The 16,529-nt window shown below is 43.0% G+C and overlaps 1 protein-coding gene across 1 annotated transcript in view; it reads right to left on the bottom strand.

Annotated features, from left to right (window-relative positions):
- Nucleotides 1-243: 243 nt before the first annotated feature.
- The window catches only part of LOC146199941 (acidic mammalian chitinase-like), a 32,769-nt gene continuing 16,483 nt past the window's right edge, over nt 244-16,529 (bottom strand). The window contains exons 6-9 of the mRNA XM_084592236.1: nt 14,965-15,094; nt 12,466-12,636; nt 2,120-2,239; nt 244-399 (exon numbers count right to left, since the gene is read on the bottom strand). Of these exons, the coding sequence (XP_084448362.1) occupies nt 271-399; nt 2,120-2,239; nt 12,466-12,636; nt 14,965-15,094 (550 nt within the window). The 3' untranslated portion in view covers nt 244-270. The remainder of the gene's footprint in view (nt 400-2,119; nt 2,240-12,465; nt 12,637-14,964; nt 15,095-16,529) is intronic.

The following is a 16,529-nucleotide window of genomic DNA, read 5'->3' on the forward strand; positions in this document are numbered from 1 at the left end:
ATAGCGCAAGGCGCATGACGTAACCCGTGAAGCAGCAAAAGACTAACTTGCAGAATATAATTACCAAAACCACGCAAAAATTGTTTCGTATACTGTAAATAAGCAGACTTGATTGCTCTCCTGGAATGTTTCATTAGAGAGATTAGTCTTAACTGTTGGCTCCAAAGAAGTACTCATGACCAATTCAAAACTGACAGAACTTCGGATAAAGAACAGTACACAAATAAAACTGCAGATCCCTCACTGGCCGTCTGAACGTCCATAGTAGATTTATTTGGGATGTTTGATGATGCTCCTCTGAAGCGGGAAAGGCTTGTTTCCACAAATTCCAGCCCAGTCATCCGCGTTTAGGGTGAATGTCATGGTGCCTCCGTAGCCATTTCTGACAGCCCATTCGGCCTGGAAGCATCCAAAATAATTTTTATTCTCAAAGTATATAAAAAGCACAAAAACCAAATGAAGTGCTTAATACTGCTAATATTTAAGCGCAAAACGCCTCCCGTATAAGCTTGATTCTTAAGCCATTAATTCAACGCGTTTTCTAGTTGTGTTTGTGGCTGTAACAACATTCATTCAAACTGGAAAAAGTAAAGCCGACTAAAAAAACTTAACGTGCAAAGATGAAAAGACAGAGAGGGGCAGGAATAGTCAATAGAGAGTGCTTGTATATACATAGATGAAATACAATACATATAGGTGCAATCAGGCGTACACTGGCTCTGTTCCTGACTAATAATGACCATTTTTGCCAAAGGACGACCTAAGATCGTCAATAACCCCGGAAGCATTTTCTAAGCAGCAACCTACCATTAAAGACAAGAAATACTGTTGCCTCTAAAACTGAGGAATGCTTTTTCTTAATGGCAGTAGATGAAATGCTGCCGTATATGTGAGGACCAAATTATTGTGGGCTGCTATCAACTTCAAACATCATCGATGTAATCGCTTTCTAAACTGGCATATGTGGCATATTCACGCTCATAGGAATATCTGGTACCTACGCACAAGGTTTCTAAAGTTGCGGCACAAGGGTAGCCGTTCTAGTAATAGCACACATTTTCTCCTTAATCTTTTCAGTTGTTTCAATTTTTTTCCTTTATATCCGCGTCCCGAGGGCTCATATTTATTTGTCCACCAAAGAAGAGACTTAAATTGACAAAAGAGGAGCGTGAAAATTTCGATACGCTATTGCGCATCGGAATCTACCCCATCTCACCGTTCACCACAACTTGGTAACCAGGGTGTCCGTGGGTATTGCGCACACTGCATTATTGCCCTGAGAAGCAGGCTTTCAATTCTTCCTTTTTCACATGGAAAGCGAGCAAAGTAATAGCAGAAATATTTGGTAGGACACCCGTTTCCTCTTTTTGACGTTCTGGGTTAGAATGCGCCTTCTTAATGTAACAATGTCCGCTATTTATTGTTCATTTTTGTACGCTCCTACATGTACTGATTTTTTTTTTACTCTCAAGGCTTATCCGGCGCTGCAGAGAGGTGCGTACAAGGGTTCAACAAAATCCGAGAATACAAACAAAATGAACAACTAAGCAGTGGAGCAGATTGAAAATCCAAAAAGGTGACAAAAGCAAAGTGCCATAACAAGAATAAGTGGCAGAGGCTTTAAGACAGGAAATTTCTTAACACGTCTTTGAATGCTTCAATTCGGGAAATGAGTGGGACGGATGGTTTTACTGTTTTCCGCTTCAGGCCAGCATCGAATGGAATAAATGAAGATCTGTACGGTAAAATGGAGGCCGAACTTTCAGCAGGCTCAGAAAGAGGTTATATTTTGAATAACAAGCTGGCTAAAAAGGTTTCTGGGTTTGAAAGAAAATGGAGAGATTTTTCTCGACAAATACATTTTGTTGACTCATTTAATATTTCATTACAAATAGCGGTACGGGAACAATTAGAAGTAATTAAACGCGCTGTTATATCGTAAAAGTAGTAAAGAAGGATTACTACAACGAAAGTATAATTTATAAAACGGTCTCTTTGGTTAATAGCTTAGTTTTCGTGTCTCCATGAATCAATTTAAAGTCAATTTCCAGTCAAGAGGGATCTAAATCATTCCATGTCTATGTGCCACTGTTGCACACAGTAAAGAAACTGCCCCTACCTTAATTGCCACGCTATCCTGGTCGTCGTAACTAATCCACAGGGTTCCATTATGTAGGAATGGAACCTTCGCTTCTTCGTCATATTCACACGAAGCTCCATCTTCCAACAACCTGCACACCTGGCAAATAATATACCACATGATGTTGTAAATTTTTGAGTTCTCTGTGTTATTCAAAACAAATTGATTACACAAAATTGTGTCAACTAGTGTTTTCTTGCTAATGCTTAGGTGTCCAGGAATGAAAATGTCCACAGCACAAAAGATAATGGTTATAGACCATTTTCGCGGCGAGGTAGAAAAAGCCTCGAACAGGAGCGCGCAGCCTCACTCCTCCTTTCTGCTCTGTGGGGACGCGGTGATTGCAGCGAAGGCGCCAGGGCAATCAACGCAGAAGCCCACGCGCTACGCAGTCTTTTGCACACAAAACATCTTGAACAGATGAAAACCGTCTAAGGTTCTCAAGTGATACGAGCGATGGTCAATTTCTAGTTCGTTACATTTCGTACGCTTTAGACATATCCTATACCTTACCTCTCTACCGTCTTTTCCCCCGTTCCTTTCCTTCCGATCCACGATTGTTTCATTTCTGCCGGCCATACATAGCTACTAACAAGTGCCGCGGCTAGCAAAACCTTTTCCTTTTCGTTAGTGTTTTAATTATCAAGGAAATAAGAGCTTAAAACAGATCGTTAATAAAAGATAGAGATGAAAAGCACTGTGAGTTCATATCGCTATTCCAGTTGCAGCTATTTCTATCGGGCTATGACGAGCGGCCGCTTAATTTCAAACACCAAGCAAAAATGTTTCGCTTGGCAGCCTTTCATGCGAGTTCCGAACAGTGTGTTTGTAGAGAAGAGACAGAAAAAGCTCAATACCCGTGTGAAAAGCGGATGATGTTCTTTACGGCAAAATTTTACGGTTGGCTGCCTGGAGAAGAAAAATTATTTCGACGTACCTGAAGGTTTTGCAAGTGTGAAAAAACATGATTGTCCCAACTGAAGACAACGATGCCAAATAAATTGGTCGTCACTTTATTGTTTAACCAAATAGTGCCACAGTAAACATTTTTAGAAAACATGGCTCTCATAAGCTTTTGGTGCCGATAATAAATGTGAATGTGGTCATGGGAACGACAGCCATTTCCTTTTAATAAGCAAATCTTGCGACAACAGATGTTTAATGTAATAGTTGTTCATAAAATTACCTTCATTTTGTCACTTTGAACGTCAAACTCTACATAACCAAACCAAATGAAACAAATTTCGCTGTGGTCATTATGGGACATTATTCGTAAAGTCAAGATTTTATGAGATTCTACTATCCATTTCCTATTTCTTCTGCTGGACCTCAGCATTACAGCTGCATCAGACGATTCACAGCGAGGGACCAGTCACAGAAATTCCAGGATAGCAGCTCCCGTCTTCGACGACAGCCATCGCTGCTAACCACAAGCAATTGGTAAACCGGTGGCAGAGTAATGCAGCGAATGCTGAAATACGATTGCCAGGTGGTCAGTGCCAAGGACGCTTCAACGCCACTTGTTACCCTCAAACAGTGATCGAGGGCACAGTAAATGGAAATGAAGTGGACAATGGATCATGAATATAACATTAGTGGATGCGCAACAACTTCTCCCAGTATCCGCTGAAGTAGTAAACAGTCTATTAGCATGATCGGTTTGCCCAACAAATTTAGCACGATTAGCGTTGCTCCTACAATCACATGAAACGGCATTGGCTTGCTTTCATTGCTCTAAGCTGTTGCGGTCACCCATCCATACAAATCTTTCAAGAATAAAAATTAGATCCAAAGATGTCCTGTATTGTTTTATTCACCACGCCAATGGTACGCCACCGCCCCTCTGTGCCATACAAAAGCTACACGCTGACTGTAATCAGGCTTGCGGTCCATGGCCGAGAAATGCCTTTTGCTTATATGAAATCGTATCTGTAGAACGTATTTATGAATTTCGCTTGCTACAAACACAAGATTTGCTCTCCTAATATTACAAACATGACATCACTACCAAGTTTACAACGCCGAAATACTGATATACCCACCATAAATCTGGATGTATGGGAAATTCTACGATTCCGTACAATTTTCAAGCTCAAATCTTTGGCTCACAATCTACCAGCAATACTGAATAAACTGATACACATAGTAAGCCCCAGTCGAGAAGAACACGAGGTCTTCGTTTTTAGAGCAATGAAATTGCTGTTTGCTGTTTTTTTATTTTTAGATGGAACAACTCACTTTTTACGATGAAGCTACTGAATTTGTTTCACTACTTTCTTTTTTTTGTCATTCAAAATGTGAATTTCATGTTTTGAACTGTTTGCGTTAACAATTTTAAGATGCAATTAGTAAATGGTTTGATTTGTGTCTTTCTTTTTGATGCCCAATGTAAATTTCATGTTTTGCACTGTTTATCAACCGACTATATAATGATTGTTAGTGCTAAATCCTACTGCTGTGTTTTCTTTTTGTGTGCTACTGCCCCGTAGTGGTCTCTTGTACCTTAGTCAAGCTTCATGGGGAGCTTTTAGCCCAGGAGGCCATTGATTCATATATTTCGCTCATTTTTGAATGAATGGCTAGATGCTGCTGAAAAGATTTCTTTTTAAGTCAGAGCGAAAAAGTGTGCACATGCAAGCTCCGCAATACGGATCTGTGTTCCTTGTCTTCTCTCCCGCCGACGTGAACGCAAATACCAGCCACGGCCGGTCTCGAGGGAGAGCGCGTTTCTCTCTTATCTTACGGCCTCTCCAATGGGGTCTGTTTCCACCGCCCGCCGCGCCTCAGTGAGGTCGCCACCGCCCCACTGCTGCTCCTCCGCTACAGCCCTTCACGCGCAAGGGAAACGCGCGCTCGCTCTTCGCTCCGCCTGCATCGGTTGCAATCGGGAAGGTCCAGATGTTTCACCCCTTATGGCTTATAGGAAAAAGCCGTAATCAGCGTCTGATTTATCGTGTATAAGCAATAAAATAGGCAATAAAGCGCACGAGACCGCGCGCGCATTCGTTAGAGCTGTCGCGCACGGTCGAATGAAGTTTCGGGTGAACTTACATCATCACTTTTTGCCCCGAAATTTTTCACAAACCTATATGTACCATTTTATGCAGTGTGCCTTTTAAAGCTGTAAGCAGGTATAGCGCGACCTACCGCTAGTGCATGGCAAACTGTTCGATGGATATTCTGTCAACTACTGCCATTTTCGTTTAGAGAAAAAGAGGCACTGAAGAAAATTCATAGCACGTCTCAGATTCAGAGTAAGGAACAAAAATTTACCCATACAGTTAAAATTTCAGTTGTGTAGTGAAGTGGGATGTTCTAGCTTCGTTTAAAACAAATCAGTAAGTTGAAAGACAGCAGATGTATACGTAGTCTCGCGACTGACGCACACGTAGACAGTCGTAGTCAATTTAATACAGTGATAAAAACACAACATTTAATCAAGGAAATGGGCATAAACAGGTATGCATAATTGAAAAGAGCAGCAAGCAATAAACAAAATGTCCTTCAAAGTTAACACATTGCACTCATTCATGAAAACGGTACATGCAGCTAGAAAATTAAAGTCTCAAAATCTTTCTGGATGGTTTGTGCACATAAGGAACTGGCCTTTCGTTCCTGTCTGTCACTTTCTTAGCATAATTGACAAGAAGGATTCTGAGAAATTTCTCACATTTTAAAGAAGCGGACCTTATAGCATGGCTATTGTCAATGCCTTCCGGGCAACTCAGCAAAGGTGTGTTCTCAAGTGCTGGCTGGATTAAGATTTGAAGGACTTCAAGGACATTTGTGTGTGGTAGGTGCACGACAGCTTTTTTAAAAAAAAAAGACACAACCTTGTCCAAGAGGGCTACAAACTCTGATTTTTTGATAATGCAGTCCGCTAGAATCTTGTCGTCGCAGAATAGTGTACATGGGGCTGCTTCTTTCGCTGGTTTCAAGAAGGATAGCACAAGCGTCACACTTGAATTCACTGATTAACTTCACAATGTATCCAGCGACGTAAGCTAAACCAGAATACGTGACAGTGGGTAATGGGATGACAGGAAATACCATCACTTCTTTCAGTTCCTTGGTTACTGATTGCGGCAGAGCTGAAATGATTTCGTCGGTGTCGACAGTAGGTGCCTAGGCGCGCAATACAGCGCGACATACAACTCCTATGGTCACCTCTGAATAAATAGCACAGGGAAAAGCTTTTATACCCATTATAGAGGAGTCTCCCTTGAGTAACAGTGGCGAATCTGTAATAAGCAAAGCATTCTACCATAATAATGGGGCAGCGATTGCTCTCTATAAGGCAGGCATTACTTCACAGATAGTTACAAGGAACTATTAGTTCAAAAACATACTAGAAAAAGAAAGAAAATATTGCTAGGAATTAGTGCTTGAAATAGATTTCCTGTTTTTTCATGAAATAATCATGATATCATGCAAACATTTCATTAAACCAACGCTTATTTGCAAAATTAAAATAATATATTTATAATACAACATAAAACATTTATTGGTCTATAAATTATAGCAAAATTGACAACAAAACTTAAAAGAGTTCCTCTGACGTTATACTAATACTTTATGTCATGTAAGCATTGTGCAACTTATATTACATTTTTATAAAATTATTTTCATCTTCAGTGTTACCTCGATGGTTTCTCATCTAGCGCTGAAAGACGGTTTTCCCATTGTTGCTGTTATGTTTGCCTTGAAGAAGCTTCGATGTGATCACTACTCATTCATATTTTTTTTATTCATCTTCTTGTACAGGCTTGGGAAAAAATTCAGATTAAAATGAACACAAGTAGATACCATGCCGCAATACATGTCATATGCTTGTCGAACGTTTGCTGAGCGACAGTGTTTTTTAATATAAAGACTCCATTCACGTGTGTAGCACGCTGACAGGATGCCGCTGCAGCATCTACCTTCTGTAATCTCTCATTTAGGGGCTGCACTCACCACGAAACCCGCGGGCGACAGCGCGAAACCAGGCAAAAGCCACCCGACGCCACTGAAGCAGATGCGGAGCGAACAGTGAGCAGGTCGCGCCCCTTGCGGCGGCGGAGAGCGTACCTCAAGGAGAAAAGTTCCCATCGGTCACGCGGCGATTGAGAAGGCCGTATGAAAGAGCGCGGGCTCTCTCCCTCGAGACCGGCCGTGTACCAGCATGGCGGTTGTCCGCACCTTAGCCGCTAGATGGTGCCAACTACGCAAAATGGCAGCTAACAAGTAGAAGGGAATTGTGCAGTCTGTAAGCCGCGGATATTGTAAACATAGAACCTAATTACCATCCGACGCCGAAATGCGTTCAACTTAAACACGCAGAGATAACAGATAAAAATTCTCTCGTCTTATCTAGGCTAAGCCTGGTTATGCAAGAAAAAACCTGTTTTGCTTCGAAACACTGTGTTGTCAAGTCAGGATAGATTCATATATACAGAGCGGAAGTCAAACGATCGGTTCTTGCGCGCGGCTCTTCCATGGCTGTATTCGAATCTCAAGCACACCAAAGCCGGGTAAAGGCGTAATAAGATATCGGGACATTTTGAAGAGGGAGATCGTTGGAGGGGAGCCAAATGGGCAGTGGTGACGGTGGAGAGAACACGTAGGCAGGGGACTCGAAAGCTGTGCGGCATTGTGTCAAGCAATATTGCATATTTGTGGATATACGTACCGGTACGAATATAGTTTTAAGTGTGTGTGAACATTGAGAATTAGCAGCAGGGTTACGAAGTAAAAGAACCGAAGCAGCAGTAGAGGAAGAAGGGAGCGCCGCCGATCCCGTGCGCCGCACCTGATGTCAAATTGTGGCGCCCAAGACCGTTGCTCGAAGAGGGTTGTAAAACTGTCGCTTTAAAATGATTATATGCTGCAAAAGCTTTAAGGCTACGTGACACAGGAAAATAAGCCCTCATATTGCGCGCAACTCAAGAAACCTGCTTGCGACGTACCAACGCCTCAGGATGGTTGCTGTTTGAAACAGTGCTCTAAAGGTTTCATTGCACTTTACAAGTGTGAGCTACACTCTGAAGAGCTGCAGTCGCTGTTTCTAATCAAATGTTTTGAGCATTACTTAAGCCGTACGCATGTTACTTTGCAGACGTATAGCTCTGCTTTACATACATATAGGACATGCATCATGCAGTTCAGGGCGTGCAGCCCATAACAATACCCCCTTGTCTTCGAAGTACAGTCTTTGTCGAAAATATGTAGAGTGCTTCATGGGACAGTTACGAGGCTCGTTGCGCATCCTAGCTTGCTTTTCCCTGTGTGAAGACGTCAGATGCATCACCGTATATTTATTAAGAACTACACTCGCTCTCCTGAGTTAAAGCTGAATGTCTCCTTTATAGCCAGATTCTGCATTTCTCCATTGTTCACTCTTAGTACAAACTCAAGAAAGGAGTTGTTTCGTCCACGCTTTATACGCTTCCAATTAAAGCGTAACCCACTCGGGGATCCTGCCATCCTGCATAGCATGCCACATCCCTTAAAATTTCTGTATCATGCACTATGCCAGGGCACGCTCATGGCAAAAAATCATTTTAGCCTATCTGTTAGTGCTCTTTAATGACACTTGTGTTTGTCTTAAAGGTAGCTGTAGGTAGCTGTATTAATATTATAAACGTAAAATAAGGAGAAGAATTTGTATGCACGGTTGCTAAAGATCTGCTAAAGACGTGTATAACCACTGCGGATCCCATTACAAAAATAATATGCGCTCAAATATGAGCCCTTCATCATATCTGCAGAACAATTACGTGTAAAAACATAGCGAGCTGGGACACTTGCATTCGAACACACAAAAAAAAGTCTTGTTGGCTAGGTATACGTCTCTTGAGGCTTCTGTGCCCCTTCTCAAGAAACAGTGTCAAAGCATGCAAACACACTTGACGAGAAGAGTAACAAAGCGCTTACTAGGAACTGACAGTTTTCTGCCTCCTCATTAAGAACAATAATACTAATACATATGCGCTTAAAAAAGAAAATCAGAGGAAAAAGAACAAATTTAGAAAGTGCTTGCGATTGTACCATGAAACAAATGTAACCAGCGTTAAGAAGAACCGTTAAGGAGATAGCCGAGGCTAGGAAAATATCCATACAGGGAAGTACGCGTGTTAGCACCCTTACGGTATTATTGATGCAAACCCTGTCACCCCTATTGGACTGTTAATCCTTGTTTATTGTACATAGTGTGATTGTTGTGTCGGAATATTCTTCCGTTTTTGTCTGTCTTTTTTCTTATTTTACCGTCCTTCCTTTTTGGTTCTTTCTATGCCTGTTTTTGTTATTTGTTGTGTTACTTAGCTGGAAGAAAATTGTCAGTTTCTAGTCAGCGCTGTGTCTCTCTTCTCGTCGAATCTATCGTTTTGTGTTTGTGTTCTTCCTTTTGAAAGATCGGCCGACAAGCCCACCGATATGTCCTCGCCCATGTTTAGTGCAGGCTTCCACAAAACTGCAGAAATCACTTTATGGCACCTGTACGAAAGCATCTAGATTTCAAGACACGCAAATCCTTTGTGATCCCCACTTAAACGTGCACAATAGCCTTCCGGTTTTTGCTGCATCCTCGTTGCTGTGACTGCGTAGACATTCCCGAAACTCGTACCTTTCAGACAATTCACTTGAAACTTTAACGACGGTAAATAAAAAAAAGTAATATTTTCACAGTAGTGTCGAATCTTCCGTGAGGAATGACAACGACATTGAAATATCCCAAAATCTTAAAGGAAGTTTTGATCTCGCTTATACTTGAAGCCACGCCCTCGATTTCAACACTGGACATACAAACGCCGTTTCAGAATGCTTTCTGGGCCGTCCTTCTAAGCATATTTAGGATCGTGGAAATATTTAGTATAGAGTTACGTGTTTCAGGGCTAGGTCTGCAAAGAAGGCTGTGCAGAAGGCGAACGAAGAGGACGAAGTGCTTACTCTTTGGTACAAGCGCAGTCAATCTTCGAACTAGGCGCATCACTGCTTGAAAAGGAGCCAAGGTCGCAATGTTGCGCCATAAGCACAAAAGGAGCTGTACTGTCGCTCCGTGACTTGCTGGGTTGAGTCATGTAGGCTATCCCAGTCAGGCCACCACTGCGAAGCAGCCGCGACAGTGGTACGAAGATGGAACCCAGCACCTCCGCCAAAGATGTTACGTGTTTCGAGGCTAGTTCCAGAGTACAAGACAAGGTGTACATTGGACGACCACTGCCCAGGACAGCACAGCACAGAGCGAACAACACGCTCAGCCCTTCGACCTCGTCGATCGTCCTCTTCGCTCGCCTTGTTCGTAGCAATATCTTTCAGCAATTCTCCTTTTCAATAGGTGGTATACGATCGGCGCTGCGTTGATTCGACGCCACCCACCATTTTCGTGGTGCACGTAGCCATGCAGACGACCTAGAGCATTGCTGGTGCGGGTCTCGTGGTTGCACCGCTTTGTAACTCTCGGTGCGGACTACCGGCCATGGTCCCGCGGTGGTGTTTAGACCATAAAACGTTTGGACTACTGCGCGCTGCAGCTAGTTGAAAAACAGCGTTCAATAATGGCGTTCTGCACAGACAACCTAGTGCATTTTCCTGGTGCGGGTATCGTGTCTTGTAGTCGCAGTGCTTCCTTTGAGGATAATGTGCAGCGAACCATGTGCTGTCTTGTCAACTGCGCTGCGCCTCACCTGCGGAACTCATGAAACATGAGGCAGTACACGAAAGGTCTGTTAAAAGTTGAACGCCCAGATACGTCACAAACGTCAGGAAATGGTGGCGACGATCTTTTTGCTTTGCCAAAAACGAGTTGACCGACGATGTGGAAATTATCTACATATGGATAAAGCGGACATAAACTATACGTTCGTCCGCAGCACAAGCCTTTTGTCTAGAGAGCACTTAAAATGCAAACAAAAAGAAATATTTGCATTTGCACAATTATCTTGCGAATCGTCTAGATAAGTAGCCAAAGATTAAAATTCTGCATGATGATAACATCGTTGTGATCGGAGAGGTGTTTTCCGATCACATATTTCGATCCAGGCCGGAGCATACGCTAAATTTCGCCATTTTCTACTTTGTGTTTTCAGGTGCGCCATCGCAGTCATTTCGCGAAAAACTACTGATTCCATTCATGGCTCCATATGAAAGCTGATGGCGAAGTTGTCCACGCCACTGTGTGTGCATGAATTGTTTGGGGGAGACATATTTTCACACTGGAACGGTCCTTTTTTTTACGTACAGACGGTGGTAAACCGTCGTAGCAACCTTCCATGCTCGACAGTCCAGGGTCCGGAATCACGTACAACTTCAGACGTGCCCTTTTCCGACACTGTGTGTACCTAGAAAAAAAATCAACCCTCTATCGTTGGACTCCACAAATCAGCGGCTCCATTGCTAACTTTCCCTTCCCTCTTCAATTCTCCCATATCACTGTCCAAAACTCTGATTCGAATCTGTCATTTGCAGCCTCTCCAAAAAGCGTGGTCATCTTGTGGTTCCATTTTAAACTCGGCGCCCAGCCAGGCTGCCCCTTTTTCATGTAGTACGCAGTTAGTCAATTCGAAGCACCTTGTGGGATCAAGTGCATTCTCAGAGCTCCAAATACGAAGGTTCTCTCCAGACACTTCGCTCACCTGTTATGAAGAGCGCAATGCACACGCGGTAGTGGGTCATCTAGTCGTTCGGGTCCTCTCTGCGAATTCATTCCCGCCGTATTGTCTCCCGCTTTAATAAAAGCGATGCCGTCTTCGAGCACTCTCCCTGCCTTGGTTTTGATGTCGAGAAGGACACCACATGCGGCATATTTTCATCGTTGCTTCCGTTTCGTGACCGGCTCGTGCAACCGTAAACTGCATAGAACACCATCATGAAGCGTTGTTTTCTAACTGGCTGCAACGCGTAGTAGTTCAAACGTTTTGCCATCCAAACGCTACCGCGATACCGTGGCCAGCAGTCCACATCACTAGTGACAAAGCGCGGCCACCAGGAACCCGGTTGCTACGCGCACCTCAAAAATGGCGGGCGGCATCGGTGCCCCGCGGCGCGGCAGTGAGCCAGTGCATGCCACTCATAGGACCTAGAACCTGCTTTTGCTGCTTATTTTTGGTGAGCGTCCATATCTACCTTTTTTGCGCAATTTTAATGGCTACTTTAGGTTGGGGAAACCTATGCAATGGGATAAAGCCAGTTATAATCCCCATTGTTCCATACCATGTGGCTGAAGGGGGCCGGCTAAGGGGCAGTACTTCCCAGGCTTACTCAAAACAAACAAAAATGAGGAAGGCAAGAAAAATGAAATGATGTGCCATGTTTTTAACGAATAATCACAGCTATCGCGGACTTACTTCAGGATAGTAGACGAAGCCATCCCCTCTTTCTTGGCGTCCAGTGGCAAGTGCGCCGACTTCCCATGAGTCAGGATCTTTCAGCACCCACGCGAGCCCGTAAGTCGGAATACCGACCATGATTTTGGACTTTGGCATGCCCAAGTTCGCCCAGAGTTCAACGCTATTTTTCTGCACAGAATGCAAGGGCAAGGAACAAATAATCAGTTCACCTTTAACGCACCTCCTATGACATAAAATTTTTCAATAAATTTGCATGTTTCACGCACTGCTTTTTTTAAATTTTGTGTTGAGAGATCTAGCTGAAGCAGAGTTCTTGACACAGCGCAATCCTGTTGCTGCTGGAGAAGACCATTTACCCCTACGCCCATAGAGCACAACAAAATCTGTGCACTTTAGCTACTCTGCCTGAAAGGGTCTCTTAAAAATAAAGAAGGAACGAATTTGCGGTATTGTCAGAATGTATTCTAAATGGTATTGCGCACAAGTGTGCTTGCTCAATATGTAATTATATTTTGATTGTTCTTTTCCACTTCGTAACAGTGATGCTCCTTTTTATGTCACGAGAACTTGGGCAAAAATGCTTCCTAATAGTCACAGGCATTCGTTTTCACCGCAGCGTATACATAATTACCCGATAGACTGTTGGTCATTCTGCAGCATTTTGCTTCAATGTAACAATTCTGTTCAGCATTTTTGCTAGAGGCACGTAATTTTGCATCTAGTACTGCAATTAAACGAAAATTACTACAGGCATTTCCTCAACTCATGCCTGCTGTTGGACAATTACATTGTAGCGATAATATTAAAGAGATTCGCTGGCAGGTAGAAAAGCGATACCATTTCCGTAAACATAGGCGAATGTTTCCGACATGGCTTACTGCAAAAAGCACTGAACCTATGCTTCTTGACTTCTTGAACACGACGCTCTCGGTTCATTCTGCCTACCAAATAGCATTACATGGAAAGTTAATAACACGTGTTTGGTTTAGTTTTGTTCATCAACATGTTAGATCAGCAATATCTCACTTCCTTCCCTTATTCAGTTTAGGTCTCTCATAATACATATATACGATGACCGAAATGTGAAACCTAATGCACAACTCCGGGTGCCATTGTTGACTCCGCGATGGGGTAACGTATCCTTGTTTGTAATCTTGATTCGGTGCCTAACGTTCAACGTTGGAAGACGAACCTAAAGCATATCTTTTCATATTTGCGCGTGGTAGGAGGTTCTACTGCATATAAAATTTCCGCCAATCAATGACGTCGATTCTTAAGAAGGTTACTTAAAATTAAAAGCGCTTTACAGTATCAATGGCAACACACAGGTGAAAATGAGGACAATTTGCTCCACTATGTAATGACAGTCCCCCTGCAGGACGTTCGCGGCAATCGAAATGTACACTATATAAGTACGGCGAATGGCCGCCGTGATATTCGCCTTGATGTTAGTAAAGAATCTAGTAAAGCGTTTCTATTCGATCTGATCGCTACAGCTAAAAACAACTGCAAAACAAGATGTAAATGTCCGCAATAGTAAGCCCCCTATTCAGTACCATTGAGGTCCTCCAGCTCCGCCATAAAATTAAAAAACAAAAGTGCGATATTTTGCAATTCACTCATAGGTATATTTTAGCCCACATTCATAGGTTATATCACATGACTATTGCCTTGCCTTTTCTGGACACTATCTACTCAGAAAAGGAGAATGAACTTCTTAATGAGGAAAAATGAATGACATGTGAAACAAGCTTTTGAAGCCATGTTACTGCCATCTGAAGAGGTGTAAGCTTCCTCATCTTGGATAGAGCGTGAAAATTATTTACTGATATTAAAGGTGTGGGCGTTCACTGCTGTCAAAGAGAGCCTTGTATGCTACTCCACTCTGCGGAAGTCAGAAAAGGGAAGTAAAAGAGAGTTAGGGGGCGAATAGAGGGTGACATCATTATGCAGGGAAATTGTTTGTGAGAAGCCAGGATAATACGGAAACCATACACACACTTCATAACTTTTCCATACGCACCAGTTTTAACTGTATACACAGCGGCATAGGTGCAGAAAACTTTCCGTTTTTTTTTTCAGGGGACGTTTTTATTGCCTATGAGTGTAAGAAACTCCGCCGAGCACTTTTGCTAAGCCAAGATTGTTGTTTTGCGTTTATCGTCTGGTAGGTGCAGAAAAAAACATGCTTATTACAATTCCACCAGTTGGCGCACATGAATGTTGCAAGCTTTATGCTTGCGGCCTGGGGTACACTCAGCAGCTAATTAGCCATCACGTTGACTGCATATGGATTCTGAATGAGAAATGACGCTATGACGCTGAATGAGTATATGACGCTACCTTGAATGCTGCCCAAGGAAATGTTGGATCTAAAGTTTGATACGGAGTCTATGTTAGTATGTCTATGAGGTAGTAACAGTAGTCTCTCCAAGCTATAACCTGACCGGAGCTAGATCTAACAAAACAATTGTGTTAACCGAATGCTGCACTTACCACATTGAGCGTCTGTAGATACAAAGGTTCACTACATCTTGTGAACAAAGGACTGTTGTGATTCACCCAGGGCGTGTACCAGCTGTATAGGTGCAAGTCATACGTCATCAGGTTCACGAAGTCCACGAACCTGTTGAGACCATCAAAATTGTTGATGAAAAAATAAAACAATTTTACAATTTTCCTTACTATCTTTAATTGCGAAAGGTAAAGGAAGGACGGGGGAAATCACTCTGAAATGGGTTTTACTGAGGGTTCAACGGAATATAGTCCTCTGTAAGCTGCACGGCGAACAGCACAGGAACACAGTCCGTCTAGGTACAAACCAGCGAGCTCGAGCAGCGCAGCGGCACTTCGCTGTTCTCTTCCTCGTGTTTCGTGACATCCGCTCTTCGTTCACTACAATTCCCCCGGGAGCGAGGAGGAGCCACCCTGGCGACCTATGGCGAGGGCAAGACGAGCGGGTCGTAGTATGTTTTGAGGCGGCTCACGTGCACAGTTTCGCGGCCGCGATGACGCATGTTCGACAAGTATTGGATTTCTTCCCCATTTTCACTTAACTCGAGCCCAACATCAGGCTGTAGGAAGCGACTCAATCTCCTTCCTTTCTTTATATTTTGCTTTGTACAGTGCCCCGAACTATTATCATCACCACGAAACATCCACTTTAATCACGGCCATTTTCCACCAATGACACTTTTTTTGGAGTTTCCGAATTTGCTACAAAGATATCCCATTTGTACCATTCGTAAGCGGGAACTGGTTAAAAGTGCTAACAACGGGGCATGATATAGCATAAATCAGCGAATAATTGCAGAATAAAAAGATTTTATGTTGCCCTGGGTGTGATCACTGGATGGACGGAACTGTGACCTTCATAACGTCATAACGGCATCTTAACGGCAACGCGTCTGGTAGTTTTGAGCCTATCTCCTGTGAAGCGAACATTTGGTTAGCGTCCCACGCTTGTTACGTCATTCACGTTGCAACTCAATATCTTAGCCGCTTGACAACTTATGACTTCCTTTCAGGAATCCTCTTTCCCTAATCTCTATTGTTTTCCGCGAATATTAACTTTAGTTCTCGGCCAGATATTACAGACGGATCAGTGTATTCCTCGGTGTAAATTAATACCTGCCACTTTCAAGCGCCGCATTATTTTTTTTTATTTTAACTGGCGTGAATAATGCAGCCCCATCACGGTCCTTCACGAAACAACTACACGTGAGCAGTGCTCCTCGATTACACTTCATCTAATAATTAAGGCTAAGAAAAAGTCTTAGAATGATAAACAGCAGGGTAGAGCAAAACAGAGTACTTGATACCAACAATAAAAGGACTGCGAGAGTGTATATATGTCTGCTTGCAAGCACCATATTTTGATAAGGCAGCGCCTCTGGTAAGCCGAGTGCCCGAAGACGTGTAAGACAGGAGGATTGTTTAGAGACAGCCTCCGTATCGCAGCCTACAAACGAAGCCAAATGAACTAATAAAAAGTATTGGCAAATGCCGTCATTTTTTGAAACCCTCGCTGATGGTACGCATTGGCAAGCGTGGCAAAAAAT

This window comes from Amblyomma maculatum, chromosome 2, assembly GCF_055883805.1.
Source record: "Amblyomma maculatum isolate TAMU_Amacu chromosome 2, ASM5588380v1, whole genome shotgun sequence".
NCBI lineage: Eukaryota > Metazoa > Arthropoda > Arachnida > Ixodida > Ixodidae > Amblyomma > Amblyomma maculatum.